Source organism: Apiospora marii (assembly GCF_038362585.1).
Source record: "Apiospora marii strain CBS 49790 chromosome Unknown utg000004l_segment0_segment0, whole genome shotgun sequence".
Lineage (NCBI taxonomy): Eukaryota > Fungi > Ascomycota > Sordariomycetes > Amphisphaeriales > Apiosporaceae > Apiospora > Apiospora marii.
The window spans coordinates 2,481,343-2,499,661 of NW_027117375.1; the positions used below are offsets into that span (position 1 = coordinate 2,481,343).

The 18,319-nt window shown below is 51.3% G+C and overlaps 7 protein-coding genes across 7 annotated transcripts; 3 read left to right on the forward strand and 4 right to left on the reverse strand.

Annotated features, from left to right (window-relative positions):
• Positions 1-2,039: 2,039 nt before the first annotated feature.
• On the forward strand, positions 2,040-3,950 carry PG985_006718 (uncharacterized protein; the record flags this gene model as incomplete). Its single annotated transcript, XM_066826487.1, has 3 exons — positions 2,040-2,465; positions 2,526-2,569; positions 2,639-3,950. The coding sequence occupies 3 exons, from the start codon at positions 2,040-2,042 to the stop codon at positions 3,948-3,950; spliced, it is 1,782 nt and encodes a 593-aa protein (XP_066686094.1).
• Positions 3,951-4,323: 373 nt separating this feature from the next.
• On the reverse strand, positions 4,324-5,763 carry PG985_006719 (uncharacterized protein; the record flags this gene model as incomplete). The annotated part of the gene is made up of 2 exons (XM_066826488.1): positions 4,324-4,859; positions 4,941-5,763. 2 exons carry the CDS (start codon positions 5,761-5,763, stop codon positions 4,324-4,326), a joined length of 1,359 nt encoding a protein of 452 aa, XP_066686095.1.
• A 4,597-nt stretch (positions 5,764-10,360) lies between these two features.
• On the forward strand, positions 10,361-11,194 carry PG985_006720 (uncharacterized protein; the record flags this gene model as incomplete). Its single annotated transcript, XM_066826489.1, has 2 exons — positions 10,361-10,612; positions 10,730-11,194. The coding sequence occupies 2 exons, from the start codon at positions 10,361-10,363 to the stop codon at positions 11,192-11,194; spliced, it is 717 nt and encodes a 238-aa protein (XP_066686096.1).
• Positions 11,195-11,391: 197 nt separating this feature from the next.
• Positions 11,392-12,222, reverse strand: PG985_006721 (uncharacterized protein; the record flags this gene model as incomplete). Its single annotated transcript, XM_066826490.1, has 1 exon — positions 11,392-12,222. One exon carries the CDS (start codon positions 12,220-12,222, stop codon positions 11,392-11,394), a length of 831 nt encoding a protein of 276 aa, XP_066686097.1.
• Positions 12,223-12,522: 300 nt separating this feature from the next.
• On the reverse strand, positions 12,523-14,920 carry PG985_006722 (uncharacterized protein; the record flags this gene model as incomplete). The annotated part of the gene is made up of 7 exons (XM_066826491.1): positions 12,523-13,027; positions 13,086-13,683; positions 13,730-14,103; positions 14,158-14,258; positions 14,312-14,569; positions 14,619-14,829; positions 14,880-14,920. Coding segments are annotated over 7 exons (2,088 nt in total), but the record flags the coding sequence as incomplete, so codon positions are not given.
• Positions 14,921-14,987: 67 nt separating this feature from the next.
• Positions 14,988-16,425, reverse strand: PG985_006723 (uncharacterized protein; the record flags this gene model as incomplete). The annotated part of the gene is made up of 2 exons (XM_066826492.1): positions 14,988-15,377; positions 16,003-16,425. 2 exons carry the CDS (start codon positions 16,423-16,425, stop codon positions 14,988-14,990), a joined length of 813 nt encoding a protein of 270 aa, XP_066686099.1.
• A 783-nt stretch (positions 16,426-17,208) lies between these two features.
• PG985_006724 (uncharacterized protein) lies at positions 17,209-18,252 on the forward strand (the record flags this gene model as incomplete). Its single annotated transcript, XM_066826493.1, has 1 exon — positions 17,209-18,252. The coding sequence occupies one exon, from the start codon at positions 17,209-17,211 to the stop codon at positions 18,250-18,252; it is 1,044 nt and encodes a 347-aa protein (XP_066686100.1).
• Between the last annotated feature and the right edge of the window lie 67 nt (positions 18,253-18,319).

An 18,319-nucleotide genomic window follows, 5' to 3' on the forward strand; every position in this document is an offset into this window, starting at 1 on the left:
AAAGTGGCATCCATTCTTGTACACCGTGTGCCATAGCTTGCGTCACCTCTGGGAGAAGACACGGCATTGCGGAACTTGGATGTATCATTTGTTGGAATGGCGCAGGGGGCACGCATGCAGGAGGCGTTCCAGAAGTGATCGAGGTCCTTCCCGTTACTGCACTAAACAACTAATCAAGCCCCCAGCCAAAGAACACGAGTTTTGTCAAGTGTGGTTGCATGCAGCTTCAATGTCATTTGATCCCGTCCACTCCGGCATCAATACAGCGGTGTGACCCAGCAATGCATTCCAGCGGCTCATCGATGCATTGAAAGTATATGTACCTGGAATTTTAGACGACACTCGCCGTCCCACTCAAAAATAGCGCAAAGACAGTTGATAGGTGATAGGTGAAGACCAAAACGAGGACGGGCGGTGGACGAGCAATCTAAAGAATGCATGACGCGCAAATTGCAACACACAAGCCTTTGTGTCCCCCAGCTTCCAGCACCCGCAGGAGATAGACGACTTCTTAGCGATCGGGACAGAACTGTTTGAAAGTCATAAAGTCCGCCATATTAAGAGCAAGTGGCAAGGCTTGCAACGTTACTCTACCCCTATAGTGGTGATGCACCCTGGCCCAGTTTCTCTCTCCCGTTTACACCCTTGCACCACGCAGAGCATCCGGTATCTGTAGGCGACCTTGAAGTATATGAGAACTGGAAGGAATTTTTGGTACCTTCCCAGTCTCGTAATCTTTTATGTACGCGAACCACACAGGACTTAACAGCGCGGAATCAAGGCGACTAGCGAAACAGACAGGCTGTAATGGTTCAGAAATATGTAGTGATAATTGAGGCTAACGCATCCAGTCTCAGTGTTGATCTGATCCGGGCTACTCTCCTACAAGCACCCATCAACACTCACAGTCACCGGGAAAGTAGTGTTACCACCGATACGGGTAGTGAACTGCTCTTGATCGTAATGCGTTTTACCCGTATTGCCATAGCCCCAAGTAATAACTGAACCAGATAGACTTTCTCCATCGGCTTTCATTACGTGGGTGATGTCAGCAGCCTTTTCTCCCCAGGGTGGTATCTCGCATTCAGTAGATGTCCGCCTCTATACATAACTCATAGCATCCCGTATAAATTACAGTGGCCAGGTATGAGGAGAGGCAACCACGTTCTAGGGCAAACGTAACAAGGTAACCACACGACCAAACCTGACGCGGCCTTTGTCACGCATCGTATATGGGAGCTGCCCGATCCTCGTCCAAACTTGCAACCAGATTTGCCGTGCTATTCCGACCCGCATCTTTTGGATTTTTCTTGCGCCTAGTGGTCCATTAACCTGTCCCAACGTATTGAACCGACAGCGTACCATTTCAACTGTCTCTATGGCTCGCGGGATGTCTGACGACGACACATCATCATCCAGCGACACGTTAACGCCATTAACACCCAGTTCTGAGAACAGTAACGGAAATACCCCGATCCATGGAAAGAACGACGAGGATGGAGATGTAGTTCAGAGTTTCAGACGACAACTCAAGACACGTCCGATCTGTGACGAGCAACTGAGTACCGAGGTTCAAAGCATCTATGCTGGTTTGGTCATGGTCGAAGATAAATGCATGGAAAAAGATCGTGAGCTGGGAACAAGTAGTACAACCCAACATTTGAACAACAGTCAGTGGCAAGCACTCATAAACCTCCACTCAGCCTTGTTGCGTGAGCATCATGATTTCGTTTTGTCGTCACAACAACCCACAGCTAGTGCTTCAATCAGATCCCTCTTGAGAAAACTTCACATGCCCACAAGGATGTGGAGGCACGGAATCAGCCCTTTCCTTGAACTCCTACGCTGTGCAGATTCTGAGCACACGAAGTGTTACGCCTTGGAGGTATATCAAAGGCTTTGTCTGCTAGAGGAGTCTCCCCCGGAGAAGTTTCGTCTCATATGGATCATCGGCGAAGCAGAAATAGCCAGATACATGTGAGTGCAGAACTAAATAATGCACTAATCGTATAACCTACTTACGTATACCTCCATATAGCATGTCCGCCGTGGTAGAAGATTTTATCGGCTGGAAGAAATGGAAGTGCATCGCCGAGGAGACGTACGCTCGGGTTCTCTACGCAAAGCCCATGATCGGCCGTATCTACCACCGTATGGCCATGTTACAGAGACCTGCCGTTCAATCCTGTGGTTCAAACGACATATTATCCGCCTTTTTCTACGAAACTAAGGCCCTTCTTGTTCAACAGCCGTACTTCCCAGCGCAGGACGCTCTCTTGTCCCTTGCCGAACAGGCAGTTGCTAGATCTTCCACTACCGAGTCGGGTCACTTTGCTACCGCTGTTGCCCATTTGCTCCTCAGTTCCCAGACGCCAGAAGATCACATTAGCACGGTGAGCCATCATCATGCGCTCAAGGAGGCACTGAGACAATTTGCTGTGGAGGATCCAGCTAGTTTGAAATCCGTGAGATAATCTTACACTCCAGCCTACAGTATGAGCACAGGACTGACCAACATGTATCAGGCTGGGTCTGTTAGCAGTGTCCAGTCAGCGCCACTTCACCCGAGGTATTTACAGTCTTCCGCGTGGCTCGTGTCTGCTTAGTCCCTTCTCGCGCTAACTGAACCAAATTGTAGCGCCATGCTCGGCATTTTGCTTTGCCAGTTGCTGCTGGGAATTCCCACTGCCCGCGGGGGGGGGAATCCATTGATGGCGGCGTGGGCCCCCGACTTTGTGTCATATGAGGACTGCGCTGAGCTTGCCGCTACTGTGGTCCGTGGGCACGATGTCTATGATAAAGCAGAGCTAGGAGCTCAGATAATGTCAGCCACGATATCCAAGCTGCTTCGTCGGACCAACGCCTATGACATCGAGTTGGAGGAATTCATCCACGTACTACTCGTCTTCATGCGCGCCATGAAAGCGCGCCCCAAACAACGAGAGCGATTGGGCTACGCCTTCCACCCGGAGCTCATGGCGCCAATTCTCACCCAGATCCTTCGCCAAGCTGAGACACAAGGCATCACCGTCAACTGGGAAACAGCGTCCCAGCAGGAATTTCCTGCCATGTGTATGCCACTGAACGAGAAATACAGGCCGGACAAAGTGAAGATGGGGCACAGAGGGGCTGGCATGCATCAAACCAATTTGGACGCTACGAAACGGCTCTTGACGAACCCGCTCCCAGAGGATGAGCTCTTGCGGGGGCATTTCTTTGCAAGAGATGCTGCGAAACCTAGAAATGAAACTATGGCAGAATCCATCGAATCCGCTTCTACAACCAAGATTACTAAAGATCCGTTCGGCAGGGCGGTTGGCAAGCCGGCCGGCGTTTTCACCGTCATGAATTATCTTGCCGAAATTCCATTGGACCTCGACGTGGAGTCCCAAGCAGACAAAGTAACAAAAATGAGTCCCATCGGTACCGTCGAAAGTTCCCATTTGCATAACGCATGGTTTGGCATCCAGACCGACCTTGCCCAATTGCATAACACATGGCTTAGCCGCCAGACCGACGAGATTGACGACTTCATCGTCGTAGACTTGGCAGAGAAGATCATGCAGGCAGACATCCACACTGAGGGGGGAGGGCAGGGCACTGGGGAGGCGCAACCGGAAAAAGCAGAGAGCCACAAAGCAACCATTCGTGATCCCCCTCTCTTCCCTGCGAACTGGTTCGAGGATTTCAACTACAGTTTCGAGAAGAAGAAGGTTCAGGAAACTGTCCAGAAACCCGAGACAGTTCACGATCGGTGGCAGCGCATGCTGTCGCTTGTTCCTCACCTAATGGGCGACTTCTTCGCCCTTGAAACGGACAAGAACGGATGCCCCTATATCAGCGTCCCTGGAGCTCTGCCCGATCCGCAACCTGGGTTCGAGGCTTTTCGAGCAGCAAAAAAACGCGCCCGCAGCATTGCCACCGATAACGCGGAAGGTGGCGTAGCATGAAATAGATACCGCTGATTATCTGGAATAAGTCAGACTTCAATGAGTAGACGAAGGGACGGTCGGAGCCTGCCAAACCCGTCAGGACCCAGGTGCTGGAAACTGCGCCAGGATTGTTGCTATGTTTGAGTGTGAACTGTTGTGGTCGGCAGGACATGAGACATGATTTTCTGGTTTTGTGCCAAAGGTTTACATGCAAGGTCGTGGGCGCATGACGATCGCGCAGATATGTCGGGCTTCCCTACAATCCCAATACTCTTGCCTCAATGGCTGTATTTTTACTTTCCAGATGAACTGATTCTGAAAACAAGTTGATTGGGCAGCAGTCTATAAACGTGACAATCGAGGTTGCATGTGAAAGATGAGTATTACACATTTAGTCGTCAAGGACACTGCGAAACTTCTTCTTCAAATCAGCCATGAAACCCTCCGCCTTGTCCTCGAGGTACTTCTCCACGAACTTGTCGAAAATAGGCCCCAAATTCTCTTCAACCCAATTTTCTGCATATTCTTCCACCCTATCCTGACAAGCTTCTATTCCCTGGCGCATCTCTGGTAGCTGCTCCTGTAGGGTGTCGCAGTCTTGCTCCACTTCAATAATCCGAGCACCCAATAACTCAAGGGTTTCGTCCATGCCATCCTGACGACCCTCGGTGTCTGTCCGACGTTCCTCAAGATCTTCACCCTGATCCCGGAGAGTGCACATAGCTGCCTTAAGAGCTTCAATCTGTTGTTGCTGGGTTTCAATGCGCGATTCGAGAGTTTCGACTGCCTTTCGGAGAGAAAGGGGGTCAGGACCCAAAGACTTAGGCTGCGGCGAAGCCGCAGCCTGTTTCTGGTAAGTTCTCTTTGAAACTCGGCGCTGCTCGATATTGTCGCTGTCACTGCTGTAATGGCGCTTACCGGGATATCCTATTTAGTATGTAAGCATTCGTTTCAGAAGTAGACCCGTCGAGAGAACAGGCATGGTAAGGATGGTCTTGAGAAGCCTACCTTGAACGTTGTCTGGTATTTCAACGCCATGCCCTTCATCATCGTCCCTGTAGCCAGAGGGAGTAGAAACAGGAATAGTGGCGGCATCGGATTCGGATGCAGTTGACTGTTCTTCAATGGTGTTGTACTGTGGCGGGAAGTCGTACACTGGCGGACAAGCAGTGGGGGCAACAGCAGTGATCGCTTCAGCAGTCGGATTGTAGGGGCGGTTGCAATTCTCGAGGCTGAAAAGTGCACCGCCTACGCCGTTGTACATGCACCGTAGCTCCGTGGGATCCGTCAACTGCCTCCATATCCTATAGAATTCCTTGTATTTTGCCGTCGTGAGTACATCGCGTGGCATATAGAGAGAGAAAGATGCGGCGGTGGCTAACGAAGTAATTGACGCGAAAGTACTGCGCGACTCGGTTGTATGATTGTCGATAGCAAATCCGACCGGCGTGATAAGATCTCCGTGGTTGTTCAGCTTGAACTGGAGACGCGTAAATGAGCGATGATGATGTAAATGACGCTGGATGGTGTCAAAATACGACGGGAGATTCTTGCTCTTGGCATCACAGGTAAATTTGGCCAGAGACGAGATGACGCTGGGTTTGAATTGCAAGTAGAGAGTCGTCTCTTTGGTGAGGGAAATGCTCAGTCGGAATAGAAGCAGAGCTGGTGGCGTGTACTTCGCCTCGAACGTGAAGGACCGTCCGAGCTCGAGGCTGTTCTTGACGGCTGTTCCGTTCTGGCCTTTGCAGAGAGCGACGGCTCCATCCTGGGATTCGCAGGCAGCGACGACTGCAGTCTCGAACTTCAGGTCGTCAATGTTCGCTGACATGGTCCGCTGACATGGTACCTAGATATATACATAAAGAAAGCAGTAAGTCGCCGGGATGGAATACCTACTAAGTATGACTCGCACGACTTGATCGTCTGTCCCGCGCTACAAGAGGCAGGCAACACATAGAAACGAACTTCATGGCATCCAGGGCTATTGATGCAAGAGAGATGCCGGATTGCAAGCTGCCAGGGGTAGTAGCTTGATCGGGTACGTGGGTGACAATTCTGTGCGTGGCTGGAGACCCAGCGACACAAGACAAGTTCCAACGTGATTCCAATCCTACGCCGGCAACATTACAGGACACCTTCACTTGAAACAAAGCAAATGCGTAATAATGGTGCGACTGTTCAAGAATTGAATAATAGGATAATAATGTGAAGGGCAATGAGATGCACGTTTGTGTTTGGATGCAATACACGATGTTTGTAGGCAGTGTGCTGGATGCGAAAGGAAGAGAAGTGACGAATGCCTCTGGAGTTGCAGGAAGCTGCTACTAGGTAGGTTAATATGGGCCAAAGGGGGGGCTGGGCGCTAATGGGCAATGGCCACAGCCACAGTCATTCAGGCCGGAGGATGTGGGGCTTTATGTAGGCACGGCCACATGCGACGGCAGGGTGGCAGCTAGGGTAGTTGCAGCAAAGCTTTTGAGTCTCATCCACGGGAGTACATGCACATTATGATTGTTTGATTGGTTCAGAGCGCCATGCCTTGTATATATTGCATATTTCAGATGAGACCAAAGCTTAGAGGCAACTCCAAACACCCGACTTCAGCCGCTAAGTCGAAATCATGTTATCACTCAAAGTACTGCATCTTATAGTGTAATGCACCGCACAAACGCCCAGCATTGGCCCAGCTCAAATTGCTTTCCTTGCGAGATTCAGTCTCACTGTGAATTTATAATACTCAAGGGAAGCTATTGCTTTAATAACTCTGGTGGCATAACTATCCCTTAATAATTTCTACTAATTACATCTAACGGGAGAAGCAGAGCATAGAGGGTGCATACTAGGCGCGGGTAGTCTCTGAGGCGACGAAGAGTGACCTAGTACTCCGGGTCTATTACGGTTGGTTTCCCTAATAATTCGTAGGGCTGGTCAACGAATAGACTCCACTCTTTCTTCCTGTCTCCGTGCTTTTCTTCAAAATGCAAGCACGTTTCGTCCCATTCCTCCTCCGTAAGCAACGAATTGTGATCGCCCCATGTAAACATATGACTACAATACCCGCAAACACCGTCATCAGACACCAGAGTTCGGGGATTGGGCATGAAGAACGCCAGGACTCGTAGTGGAAACCTGTTATCAATCACATAATCAGTATCTCAAAATAGCATTAGGAGACACGTTTTCGGAAAGAGGTAGACCTACCAGCGTTTCCCATTGGCCACATGAATACGCATGATACTGGTGATCGTCAAAATGAATTGACGCCAGGAACCTGGTTTAACGGTCAAGCTCACAGCCACGATGCGGCCATGAAGGACGCGTTTGCCTATGAAGTGTCTGTGATGCGTGATGCTGGTCTCGGCCTCTAATCGCCCCCCAATCTGAGAGAGTGTTTCGTGCCAGTCATCCACGGAATCAGGTCGACAAAAGATGAAAAAGCTCCAGTACAGATCAGGCGCTTGGAGTGTCGTTCGGAAGACTCTTGAGAGTCCCCCAATGGAAACTGGGTTCATTGTAATATTGATGGGAAATTTCTCCTGAAGGAGTCGACGAGTCCATGAGTCCATGAGTTGGGGCGATATTATCTAATATAGACCAAGCTACGTCTGACAAGGTGCGTGTAATTTGTACACAGAAATTTATGAAGCAGGGCCTACATGTCCTAGGCAACAGGTATCAACAGCATAGCCTGCATATGTTTGTTATTTCCAGATGAAGCAGTGAGAGTGATAATCCGTAGGACACTACACAATGACTTCTACATGGAACTGACTCACCTTATTTGCAGGCCCATACCTTGTGAAGGTGGGTGTCATTGAATATACAGTGCGTCCCAGCGCCAGCCTTCCAGTATGCGAATGGAATCTCGCTAAGCCGAGATGCTTATGGCGGTGTCAACGTTGGGCTGTGGAAAGTCGGTTGGGAGGTCATTGAACCAGGGAATTCCGGGGCTCACATGCATATACGAAAGATACCATGATACTAACCCTTTGTGATAATGCCTACAGAATACATGGACAGTAACACTTGCTGGCGGTTGAGGAAGGAGCAAGGAAAAATGGATCGGCTCTCAAGTCGGCCTTGTCTCTGTTCCCGGTAGTCTCCAGTGACAGGATATTCCGTATCCTGGCCACCTTCAGGAGGTGTCCCGTTTGGCTGAAACTCCAAAAGCTAGGGGTTCTTTAGTATTGGGACTGCCGGACAACGAATGCATATGGGATACCGACAATGGCTAGTCATTGTTACGTTCATCACTAGAGCATGGTCTGTTCAGCACCTTCGTACACTAAGAGCAGGGTTTGCTACTCGGCGCCAACGCAACCTCGCCTAGGTTCTCCTTGTATTATGCGGTGTGATATGTCCTAGCTGCCTAAGAGGGTGATCTGCCTTGTTAGTTGGCTCGTCTCGTTTCCAGTAGAAGATATCAGCCGGGCTGTGTCTTGTTTTCCCAACTTCATGTAGAGTACCAGTCATAAATATGATTTTTGAGCATCCTTCCTGCAGCCGCCCTGTACAAGAACACCAGCAATTTTGAATGAAGCAGGGGTCATGGACCGGTGAAGCTGTAGCTGCGCAGGGCGTGATTGATGTGGCCTCTTTGACTCATGAGCTCTCACCGAACAAGTCCAGACCACGGTGTTTGTTTGGTTTCTCGTGGCCTGATAGTTGCATAGTTGTCTTTCGACGCCTGCTTTGTACGCCGTGACGTCAAAACGTGGTGGAGGGTCGGCTTGATGCACTCGATGGTTCACAGCAATTTTCAGCCAACACATGGGACCCCCGGGGCCTCTTTATCACGGCCAAGACGCTGGAAAGAGATTTGGAAACCCCTGCAATCAATCACGCGGGCAAGGAGATTCGCCTCACTAGTTCATTTAGATAAGGCACTCTTGTGTTTGTGCATGACCAACCGGGCGAAAATGGGCGCTTGTTAGTTCTGGCCTGCTTGGACGTTGTGATCGTCTGTGGCCATCCACACCGAGTGCACAAGGCATTTGGTCTTCAATATGGATGACCCGCATAAAGAGTGTCGTGACTTTTGCCTTGGACAGGGGTTGTTACCGGATACGTGGTATGTGAGGTATTAGGACAACCAAGGCGTAGCAGGTATTCGGTGAAGTTACAGGACAATACTGACAGGCTCTGAGGGCATAACGCCTCGCCATGTTGGCACCATTCGTTAGGCTCCCGGCCAGAAAAGCGTCGTGGTGAGGCAGACTTGTCACAGGGGATATGATCTTGAGGACAGGCGCGGGAATCCAGGAAGTTTGTAAGAACTACTGGATTTTCCTGCTATAAGAGAGGAAGAGATATCGCATCTGGTTGAATCCCCTATTCTCATCAGCATCTGTCCCTTTCTCCATTATTACACAACCTTCACCATCAAGCAAAGAACATCGCCATTCTCGTATGCCGGCGCCTACGGCAGCTGTTACCTGTGCTATGGGGCATTGTCCCAACTGTGCTATAGGGCACCGTCTCGAGCAAGAAGTCCAGTTATGTACTGAATTTATGTTCGATGGAATTGGTTCACTTAACAGTGGAGAGATACATGAGCTACCCCATAAAGACGAGGACCGACTTTTGGAGGCCATCGAAAAACTCGAAGAGCATATAAGGACTCATCCAACCTATGTTGGAGCTTGGGACGTTACAATAGCGAACGCAATCACACTGCTCATTCAGTACTATGCCATGACTCGAAATGAGCTTTGCCTCCACGACAGAATCGACGAATACATCGAATCATACTACAAAACCTACGCCGGAGCCGCCTATATTCTTCTCCGTACTTTGATTCAGTTCGGTTTCCCCGACGAAGCAGCAAGGCTAAGACCCGCACTCAAATCGAAATGTCGGGATTGGGACTGGAGCATCTATATGGGTAAAGCATCCTTTCGCCACAAAGTCAAGGCATGTTGGCATCATCCTGTATGCGATTGGATGCAGATACTCAAGACAGGGCAGCTACGTCCATGTGTATTCCGACGGGGAGATGTCATGGGTCCCCGAATTGATCCTGACGATCCAATTGATGTTCAAAGGGATATTTGATGCGAGTTAGACGGGTATCCTAGACAGTGAATGAGAGGTGTATTGTGTGATATGCTCTTGACGGAAGGCACCGTGCCTTGCATTATTCCCTTTTCAAAGCAATAGCCAACTGCGCCTGATCCAGGCCTCAATCCAAAACCAGATATATTCCTTGCCCACCTCCCCTTCCCCCGTGACATGTTATCAACCAACCAAATAGGACTCGCTCAAGCGAGGGACATTTACACGTGCTTCACACCCCCTAACTCGTAGTGGTTCCCCTTCCATCCAACATTCTGGCCGAATATGCGTCCTAGGGGTAGATTCTTCCCACCAACATCATTCCACGATCTACCACGCCCAAGCCCCAATAATTTTCCTGGCTACTTGCAATGCATGAAGGCGTGCGGATCGTTTGCTTTCGATCTCGCGATGACACATTTCTTTTCGACCTCGAAGTCGAGACACATGGACAAACAGCATGGAAGAAAGAAGAAGATGTGCAGAACGAACACGGTGAACTTCTGTACAAGTTCTGGGAACGAATGAAGGGTCGAGACAGATACATGGAGAAAGACCCCCTGTATCACATCTTCAAGATACTTCAATACAACTTCACGGAATCAAAGTATCTGGTTCACTGGGTGGGATACCGACCGAAGACCGCGACTTGGGAAACTGCAAGGACGGTGCAAGAAACTGCGCCCGCCTTGCTTTCGAATTTCTGGAAGATTTATTGAAAGAAACATTGCGGTATCCAGTATGATAAATCAGATGGAGGTGCCAAGTTCACATGGAGGATTGGCATGCAACTTTTTCACATCCCTATCGCCAAGCCCTTCCGGAAGGGTGCAAGAACGTATTCCTACGCCAAAGTAACGGAAAAGGAACAAGAGATTGTTCGGTGTTCCGACGGTATGATTATTCGTTGGAGCAAGCCGGACGGAGGGTGGCACCTGTACGACAACGAAAGTTACGTGTTTTGGGATGACACGAAGTTCCAGGATCTCTTGCGCGTAGAAAACCCCGATACCTCCATCAAGAAGCGGAAGCGGAGGCGCAAGTCGCGTAAGCAGCAAGCTGCTTCCACCGCTGCGTCTGCCATCGTCCATGATATCGACAACGGCGAGCCCCGCGCGAAGAGCGCCTGCCTTGGCGATCTGGCCGAGAAGGATAATTTCGACCTCGCTCGATTTCAAAGCCGAAAATTGGATGATGAGATCTGATGTATACCTGGTTTCGCGACGTTTCTCACTTTTAGAACGCTGGCATTGGGTATTTTCACTGGTAGGATAGGGGATAATTGAGCGACGCGCGTTAGGGAGTCCCCGAGGCGATCAATTCGGAGGAGGAGCCTGCTCCGGACCTACAAACGGCCTTACTGCTACTAGCGAGAAAATAGGGAATACACGAACATAATAACTCAGCTCACAAGCATCTGTTCCTCAATGCCGGCGTAGTTCAAGTCCTGGCCTTCTTCATATGAGACTGTCCCATCTTGACGACCCGAGAGGATCTGAATGTCCATGCAACTCGTGTAGACCTCCGTACGTCCCGTGGGAACTGTATCGGTGGGAATTGTCGGCCACTCCCAAACCCAGTAGATCGTATAGCTATCGCTAATGTCTGTAGGAAGTCGCAAATCATTCTGGCACCACAGATCCGCCCCCTGAGGGTCCACGGGGGCCTTGCGATAGGCTTCCTGGCGTGCCACCGAGATCGCTTCACTGTTAATCTGATAGCATCTGCCATCGTCGAAAGAACGAGAAGCTAGTAGCACACCCCTCCCGTCGCCTCCCGTTCCGGACTCATCCCAGACGCGATGAATGGAGAGCAGGCGATCGTCCTTCGAGGGCGATGAAGTGCCGTAGATCCATACCTTCGAGTCCCTAGGTTTATGTGGAGTATTCTGGGGAAGACTGACATGTCCATTCTCTTGATACTGGAGGGCTAGAAAGTCGCCAGGCCACGCTTTCAAAGGAGGGCGGGTGAAGTCACGGATTTCAGGCGTCTGCTGGGTGTCACGGCAGATAGGATCGGACGGGAGAATACCTAGACTAGCATCTCGACCCGCAGGGGGGAGCAGATGCTGTTGCTTCAAATCGTCGAATGCAGGATCAAGTCGTGGAATGGCGCCGCGCATGTATCCTGGCTCTCCGATCATAGTGCCGTTCAAGCCGAGACGCCTCAGCCGTTCGACCCACGAATGGGCTACAGCAAACGGTAGAAGCGGGAGGAAAATATTCGCGAGCATGGTGCACTACTTTTTGGCAACTCCTTCGTTGTCTGCTGAGACCCTGGCAGGCCTGGGGCTCTTGGGTCTCTTATATATCCCACCCGACGGAGTACACAATTGGACTAGACCAGAGGCTGCATGTTCATAAATGACTTGACACCCGCGAGACGTGACTTGCTTGGAAGAAAGCTTGGGACAAATGTACTATTGAGAGTTGCGTAATGTTCATAAGGAAAAGTAGAGCTGAGAAAACAAGAACCTGTCCACTTCCGGCCGGTGGCAGCACTGCTGCCCAGCGGGACTCATACGGCCTTACATGTCCATAATTGTATGGCACTCCATTTGCAGAGCCCCATTGTCCAGCACCTTCTCTATCCTAGCTTTTTCGCGACCAGTACAGCCCTTCCCCTCTGCCCTGCCCCAAAATAGGTCTCTCGGGATGCGGTGCATGTCGTGCATGTGGTAGACGAAGGAGTCCTGGTTCTCGAATCTGACCTTGCATCGGCCATCGGGGCAGCGCTTCTCCCACCGGATTTGGTGGTCCCAGATATGGGAACACCAGGCCTCTTTCTTGCAGAATTGGACAAGCCGCTCTGCGGCCGGGCGGTCCTCATCCCCGAGACAGAATGGACAGTACCCCGGCAAAAATGACTTCTGCATGCTCGCGTAGGCCATCTCCATAGGCACGTCGCCTAGTTTGATGTGAGAGGAGCAGTGCTCTTCCCACTCCTTAGCCTCGAACAGCCATTCGTTGCAGAAGAAGCAGAATTCGGCGAACTGTCGCGATTTCTTAATGCATTGGTACACATGCAATTCCGTGACGCTGTATCATCGTGTTAGTACCTGTCAGATAGCAGGAGTGGACTAGGGACTGGGCTTACTTCAGACCGGCGCAATTGCATATGTGAAGTGCTGGCCGGTACGCTTCGGAATCGCTCTCGTATAGACGGACCAACAGATCCAGCACTTCTCTGCCCTCTTTGCTTCGGATTCTTGCTGAATTGCACAAGAGGTCGGCCAGCCGGCGGCGGATGGGTAGGATAGGGCGCTGTCTCGCGTAGGGATAATCGACTCCTCTGCAGACATATTCTTGATCCCCGGCAGCGGCTCCCCTCGCAGACCTTTTCCAATAGCTTTGGAGCCTTTTCTTCTTGATGTCCCGCCACAGGTCATCGTCCAAGTCTCCTGGGCGCAGCATGCCTGGGGTCCCCACTGATTCTTGCTTCTGCTCCACGAGGGCTACCTCCCGCTCTAATTCCTCCAGTTCAGCCAACGGAAGGGTCTGCCACAGATCAGGCTCCCACTCCACTTCGAGGTGACGGAAAAAGTCTGCCGTGGTGACAAGGCGCGTTTTGCCCAGGTACGAGCCTTGGGTATCGACTCCAGGGTTTCTAGCAGCATAGTACTGCTGAAATATCTGGCCGGTTCCGTGTCCAGCGACACGCTGACGTTGGGTCTCCGAGTAGCGGGTGTTCATGTCTGGAGTCGTCAGTCTAGTAGGCTTGGTCAGTTCAGGAGAACATACCTATTTTCGTGAGACCCTCCGCCCGGAAGTCGTGGAGAGTAGGGGGGTCAGGACACCCACTGCGGATCCCAAGAGCGCGCAACTCCTTGCTCAGCATGTGTGCTTTCATCATACGCCGCTCTTCGCGCTCTCCTGTAGACTGCGGTGCGCCGCGGAAGACTGGAGTATCACGTACCTCGGGATTCCATTGGATGGCTCTGAATCCCGAGAATGGAGGAATGTCGTCAAGATCCAAGAGCTTGTACAAGCCCTCGATGCCGCGGTAGTCTCTGAAGGCCCCAGTGGTACAGAAGATGACAAGGAGAAACAGGATGGGGTTCATGAACAACGGCAGCGAACCACCATACTCCCCTTCATGCAGGTCGCATTGGGTCCTGTGGGTTTATCAGCACGGATTAGGCTCTCCGAAGAGATACAGGCGCACGTACAATTTGCTGGACTTCTCTTCGAATCCCTTCAAGAACTTAGTCATCTGTACCGCGAACTCCGGCTGTCCTTCCTCGTTTCGGAACACAACCATCTTGATGTCCTGATGGAGCTATTAGTTAGTGCCTTGCCTATGCTGGTCTTTGTGCAGCGTACCTTGTACTTCAAGCCAATTTCGGTGTCAGGCCTGCTACTAGACTCGATGAAGTCCGATATCCGACTGCTGGTCAAGACCTTGGCAGAGATCGCAGCCCAGTAATCCACACGCAAGTGCGGATAGCGAAACATTTGCCAATCTAGGGTCCAGAGGAACTTGCCCAACATGATGAACACATGCTCAGTCGCATGCTTCCTCGGTCCGGCGTCTGGCACCATGTCGAGGGCTTCGTATAAGCCGCCGTTCTTGCTCAGAAGCTGCTAGGCGTTAGTAGTGGTTTCGCGCAACGTTCTCTCTAAGACTCACTCGGGTGACCGAGGTGATGTGGTCTTTCTCTATGGGGCCACGGAGATGTTGGTACCCGGCCGTGAATTGTTTCCAATAGCCTTGTAATCCACCTCTCGCCAACTTCTCTCCCTTCATTTCCTTTCTCTTTTTCATCGCGAGACCCCAACGAAACATAAACTCCTTCAGATCCTTCAAATTCGTCACCGACTTCTCACCACATTCCTCAACACTGGAGAAGAGTCAGGTAGTGAATGAGCAACGACGGGGTGAAATACTAACAAGTTATCCCATTTACTCAATTGTCTCTTGTAGGTCCTCATTGTTTCGGCCGCTACATTCTTGGGAACGATCTTGTCGTTTACAATCAACGGGTTAATGGCTACATCGTCAGTGAAGTTTTGCTGGATTGTTCTTCTTGTCTGGCTTCTTCTTGCCTGGCTTCTTCTTGCCTGGCTTCTTCTTGTCTGGATTGTTCTTGCACGGACTGTTGTTGTCTGGATTTCTCTTGTCGGGAGTTTCACTCTTTCCATGTTGATGATGCTGATGATGTTGCGTTGATGCTGATGATGTTGCGTTGATGCTGATGATGTTGCGTTGATGCTGATGATGTTGCGTTGATGCTGATGATGTTGCGTTGATGCTGATGATGTTGCGTTGATGCTGATGATGTTGCGTTGATGCTGATGATGTTGCGTTGATGCTGATGATGTTGCGTTGATGCTGATGATGTTGCGTTGATGCTGATGATGTTGCGTTGATGCTGAGTGTTGTCGATGGCTAAAGGGCAGGAAGTGATGAAGAAGTTTGGAGGAGGCGAGGCAGAAACTTCCAACGTTATTCTTATTTATACTGGTTGCACCCCTGACGGTTTCTATAAGCGGTCACACATAAATAATTTGAGCACGTCGGAAAGGGCTGGCCCCATGATCAGTTGGCGGTACGTTCCTCGCCTCTGGCTCGACAGAGGGGGTTCACTACTCCAGACGTTGCCCGCCAAATGCGCCTTCTCATGCTGCTACGTATACAGGCATCTTCACCACAAGCCATCTGCGACCACACCGGCCAAGCACCTTCTTCGCAGAATGAGCGCACAGCCGGGGCTGCTGGGGCGAAAGCCCCTTTCACACACCACGAACACTTGCGCGTGATAGGCGCTACCTACTCACTATTGTAGCAGTTGTATAGGGGCGACGTCCACGATGATTACGAGGATCTCAGCGCAAAACAAACCCCCGGGGTCCCCTAGATATGCATTTGGGCAACCCTCATAGAACTCATTTCAGATGGTGTGGCAGCGGATGGTATTAGCTAATTCTGTAGAGATGGGTAGCAAAGACCGCCGCCATCCTGTACGGGTGCTGCGTGAAAGCCAGAACAAACACAGGCCTTGGAATGGAGCTACAGTGTATCGGCGATGCACTTCACCCTCGTCCTCCATGGCCACAAAGATGTAATCCAGGCGGTCTGGCACCCGGTTAAGGGCTGCACTGCTGGGCCAGGGGGTACCTTCCAAGCTTGTGTAGAGTTCCTCAACACGAGTCCCAACAACATAGATCAGCGGGTTTGTGAGGTGTGCGAGGGTCCTCGTGCCCGTGCCTATATAAGGCGCTCCTTGTTGGCGCGGAGGGCGCAAGCTGGGCTGTCGTGCCGATTCTGGCCAGCCTGCTACCTGTGCTTGCTGTAATCGGCACAACGTAAGCAACTGGAATTCAGTGCTGGCCACAGCGGTCCGCCCACGCTGCGAATTGCGCTCCTGGCCAGTGGTTCTCTGTGTGGAGAGCAGCCCTCGCAAGAAGCTCGCTGGCCGGTCAGCAGACGACGCCATCACGGCTGCCTTGGTAGTGTTCGCATGTGCATGCAACCGGCGGCTTATCTCATTATGATTAGATCACAATGAAAAGTGCACAAGAGAAAAAATTGTACATCAATTGCCATTGATTGAATCGTTTCGGGCGTCCGATTTGTGATTATGTGGTGCAGTGCCAGACGAAATGCAGAAGAAAATACGCATGTGGAAGAGATCTCTCCTGGTTGCGATACCATCAAGAGTGTCCGTACCTCTAGCGCATCTCTAATCCGGGGCCCTGTGCAGGTAGCGGACACAATTGTACAGAGCCAAGGTACTTACTGAGAAGTGAGCGGGCACCTCCAGAGCGCCGACAGCCCACTGTTCCGTTTTACAGAATTCCGTTTTCTTTATGCATGCTTGCATAAAACATAGATGCACATCGTAGCTGAAAATCAGCTGTACTAAACCTGAGTTAAAGCGGCGTTTGCACTAGACCCTATCCGTAAATGCCCCACACGTATTATTCTTGCATAACCGTTAATCGGTTTTTGTTCCAGCGCTGTCCAGCGCTGTAGTGACGCCATAGGGTGCTGGAATGCGTTCCGAATTAGTGGACTCCAACGTAGCAGCTCGCCTAATTATCCATGTCGATTTAACGGTGGTCAATCGGATTCCCTACCACCCTTGCATCGCAAAGCTGGGCTTTACATGTACAATTACCAAATACGCTCTCGCATTCTCTTACTTTTCGGTGATTAGAGACTGGATGGCGCTGGAGCTTCACTTCTTCTCCTCTTGACAATGTGAGAAGGTCGCAAGATGAGCTTCCTCTCATTCGTTCGCGATGAGCGCCTGGTCTTCGCCGGGCTGGGCGTCGCTGCCGTCAGTGTCGTTGGCATGATGCACCTGATCCTCGAGTACTATCGCGACGAGACCGAAATCAAACCGCAGCAGCCCAAAACGCAATACATCACACAGGAGACCGAAGATGCGCTCAAAATCGACACACTCAACTCGCTGATCACGCACTACAACTTCTCTATCCGAGATACCGCTGTCAAGATCGCGGCCGGCCGTGCGGTTAACGACCCGGCCATCGTCGACCAGCTGCTCTGGGGCATCACGAGGGAAGACTACGAGGAGCGCATGAAGTCCCTCCGGGCCATTACCTTTGCAGTTGAAGAAAAAGATGTGCTGCTTGACCCGCTCAGCATCTTGGACACCCCGAAGGCCTACTCTGCGCTGGTCCGATGTCTCGAGCTGGGCCTCGACCTCCCCGGCCGCAGCCAGGATAAGCTAGACGACCCCCTCTACGACGAATACTATCTGCGCGACATTGGCGAGCGCCGATGCATCCTCCTGCTGCACGACCTGCTGCACAAGCACGGGGTGGAGAAGCTGGTCAAGGCCAAGTTCATTGAAAAGTGGCTGGTGCGACAGAACTGGGGCGAGACGGAGGAGGAGCGTATGAGCAACTTCGCCAACTACATGAAGTTCCGGAAGAACAGGATCGCCGACATCTGCCACCGCCTCAAGCTGGCCCGGATCGGCCGGCGGGCGCTGCGCGATGCGAAGCTGATTGGCCGCGACTCGGGCGGCCGCCTGCGCCCGCAGGACCGCGCCTCGGGGAATCGGATTAAGGTCATCCTGGAGATCAGCATGTCCAATGAGGATGAAAACGGGGAGATTCAGCAGGAGAATTTCCAGACCGAGTTCATGCCCCGGGTTCTGGAGCAGAGCGCCGAGGAGCAGCGGCGGAGACGGCGCCACCGCGAGGCTATAGTGCTCAATGACGGCACTCATTCTTTGGAGAGGTCAGACATCATTCAGAGAGAGCATGCAGAGCATGATGGCCTGCCCTAGCCCAGTTCTTTGCCATCCTGGCAGGAATGGGTTACACTCGCCCATCAAAAGCATGTATTCTGTATCC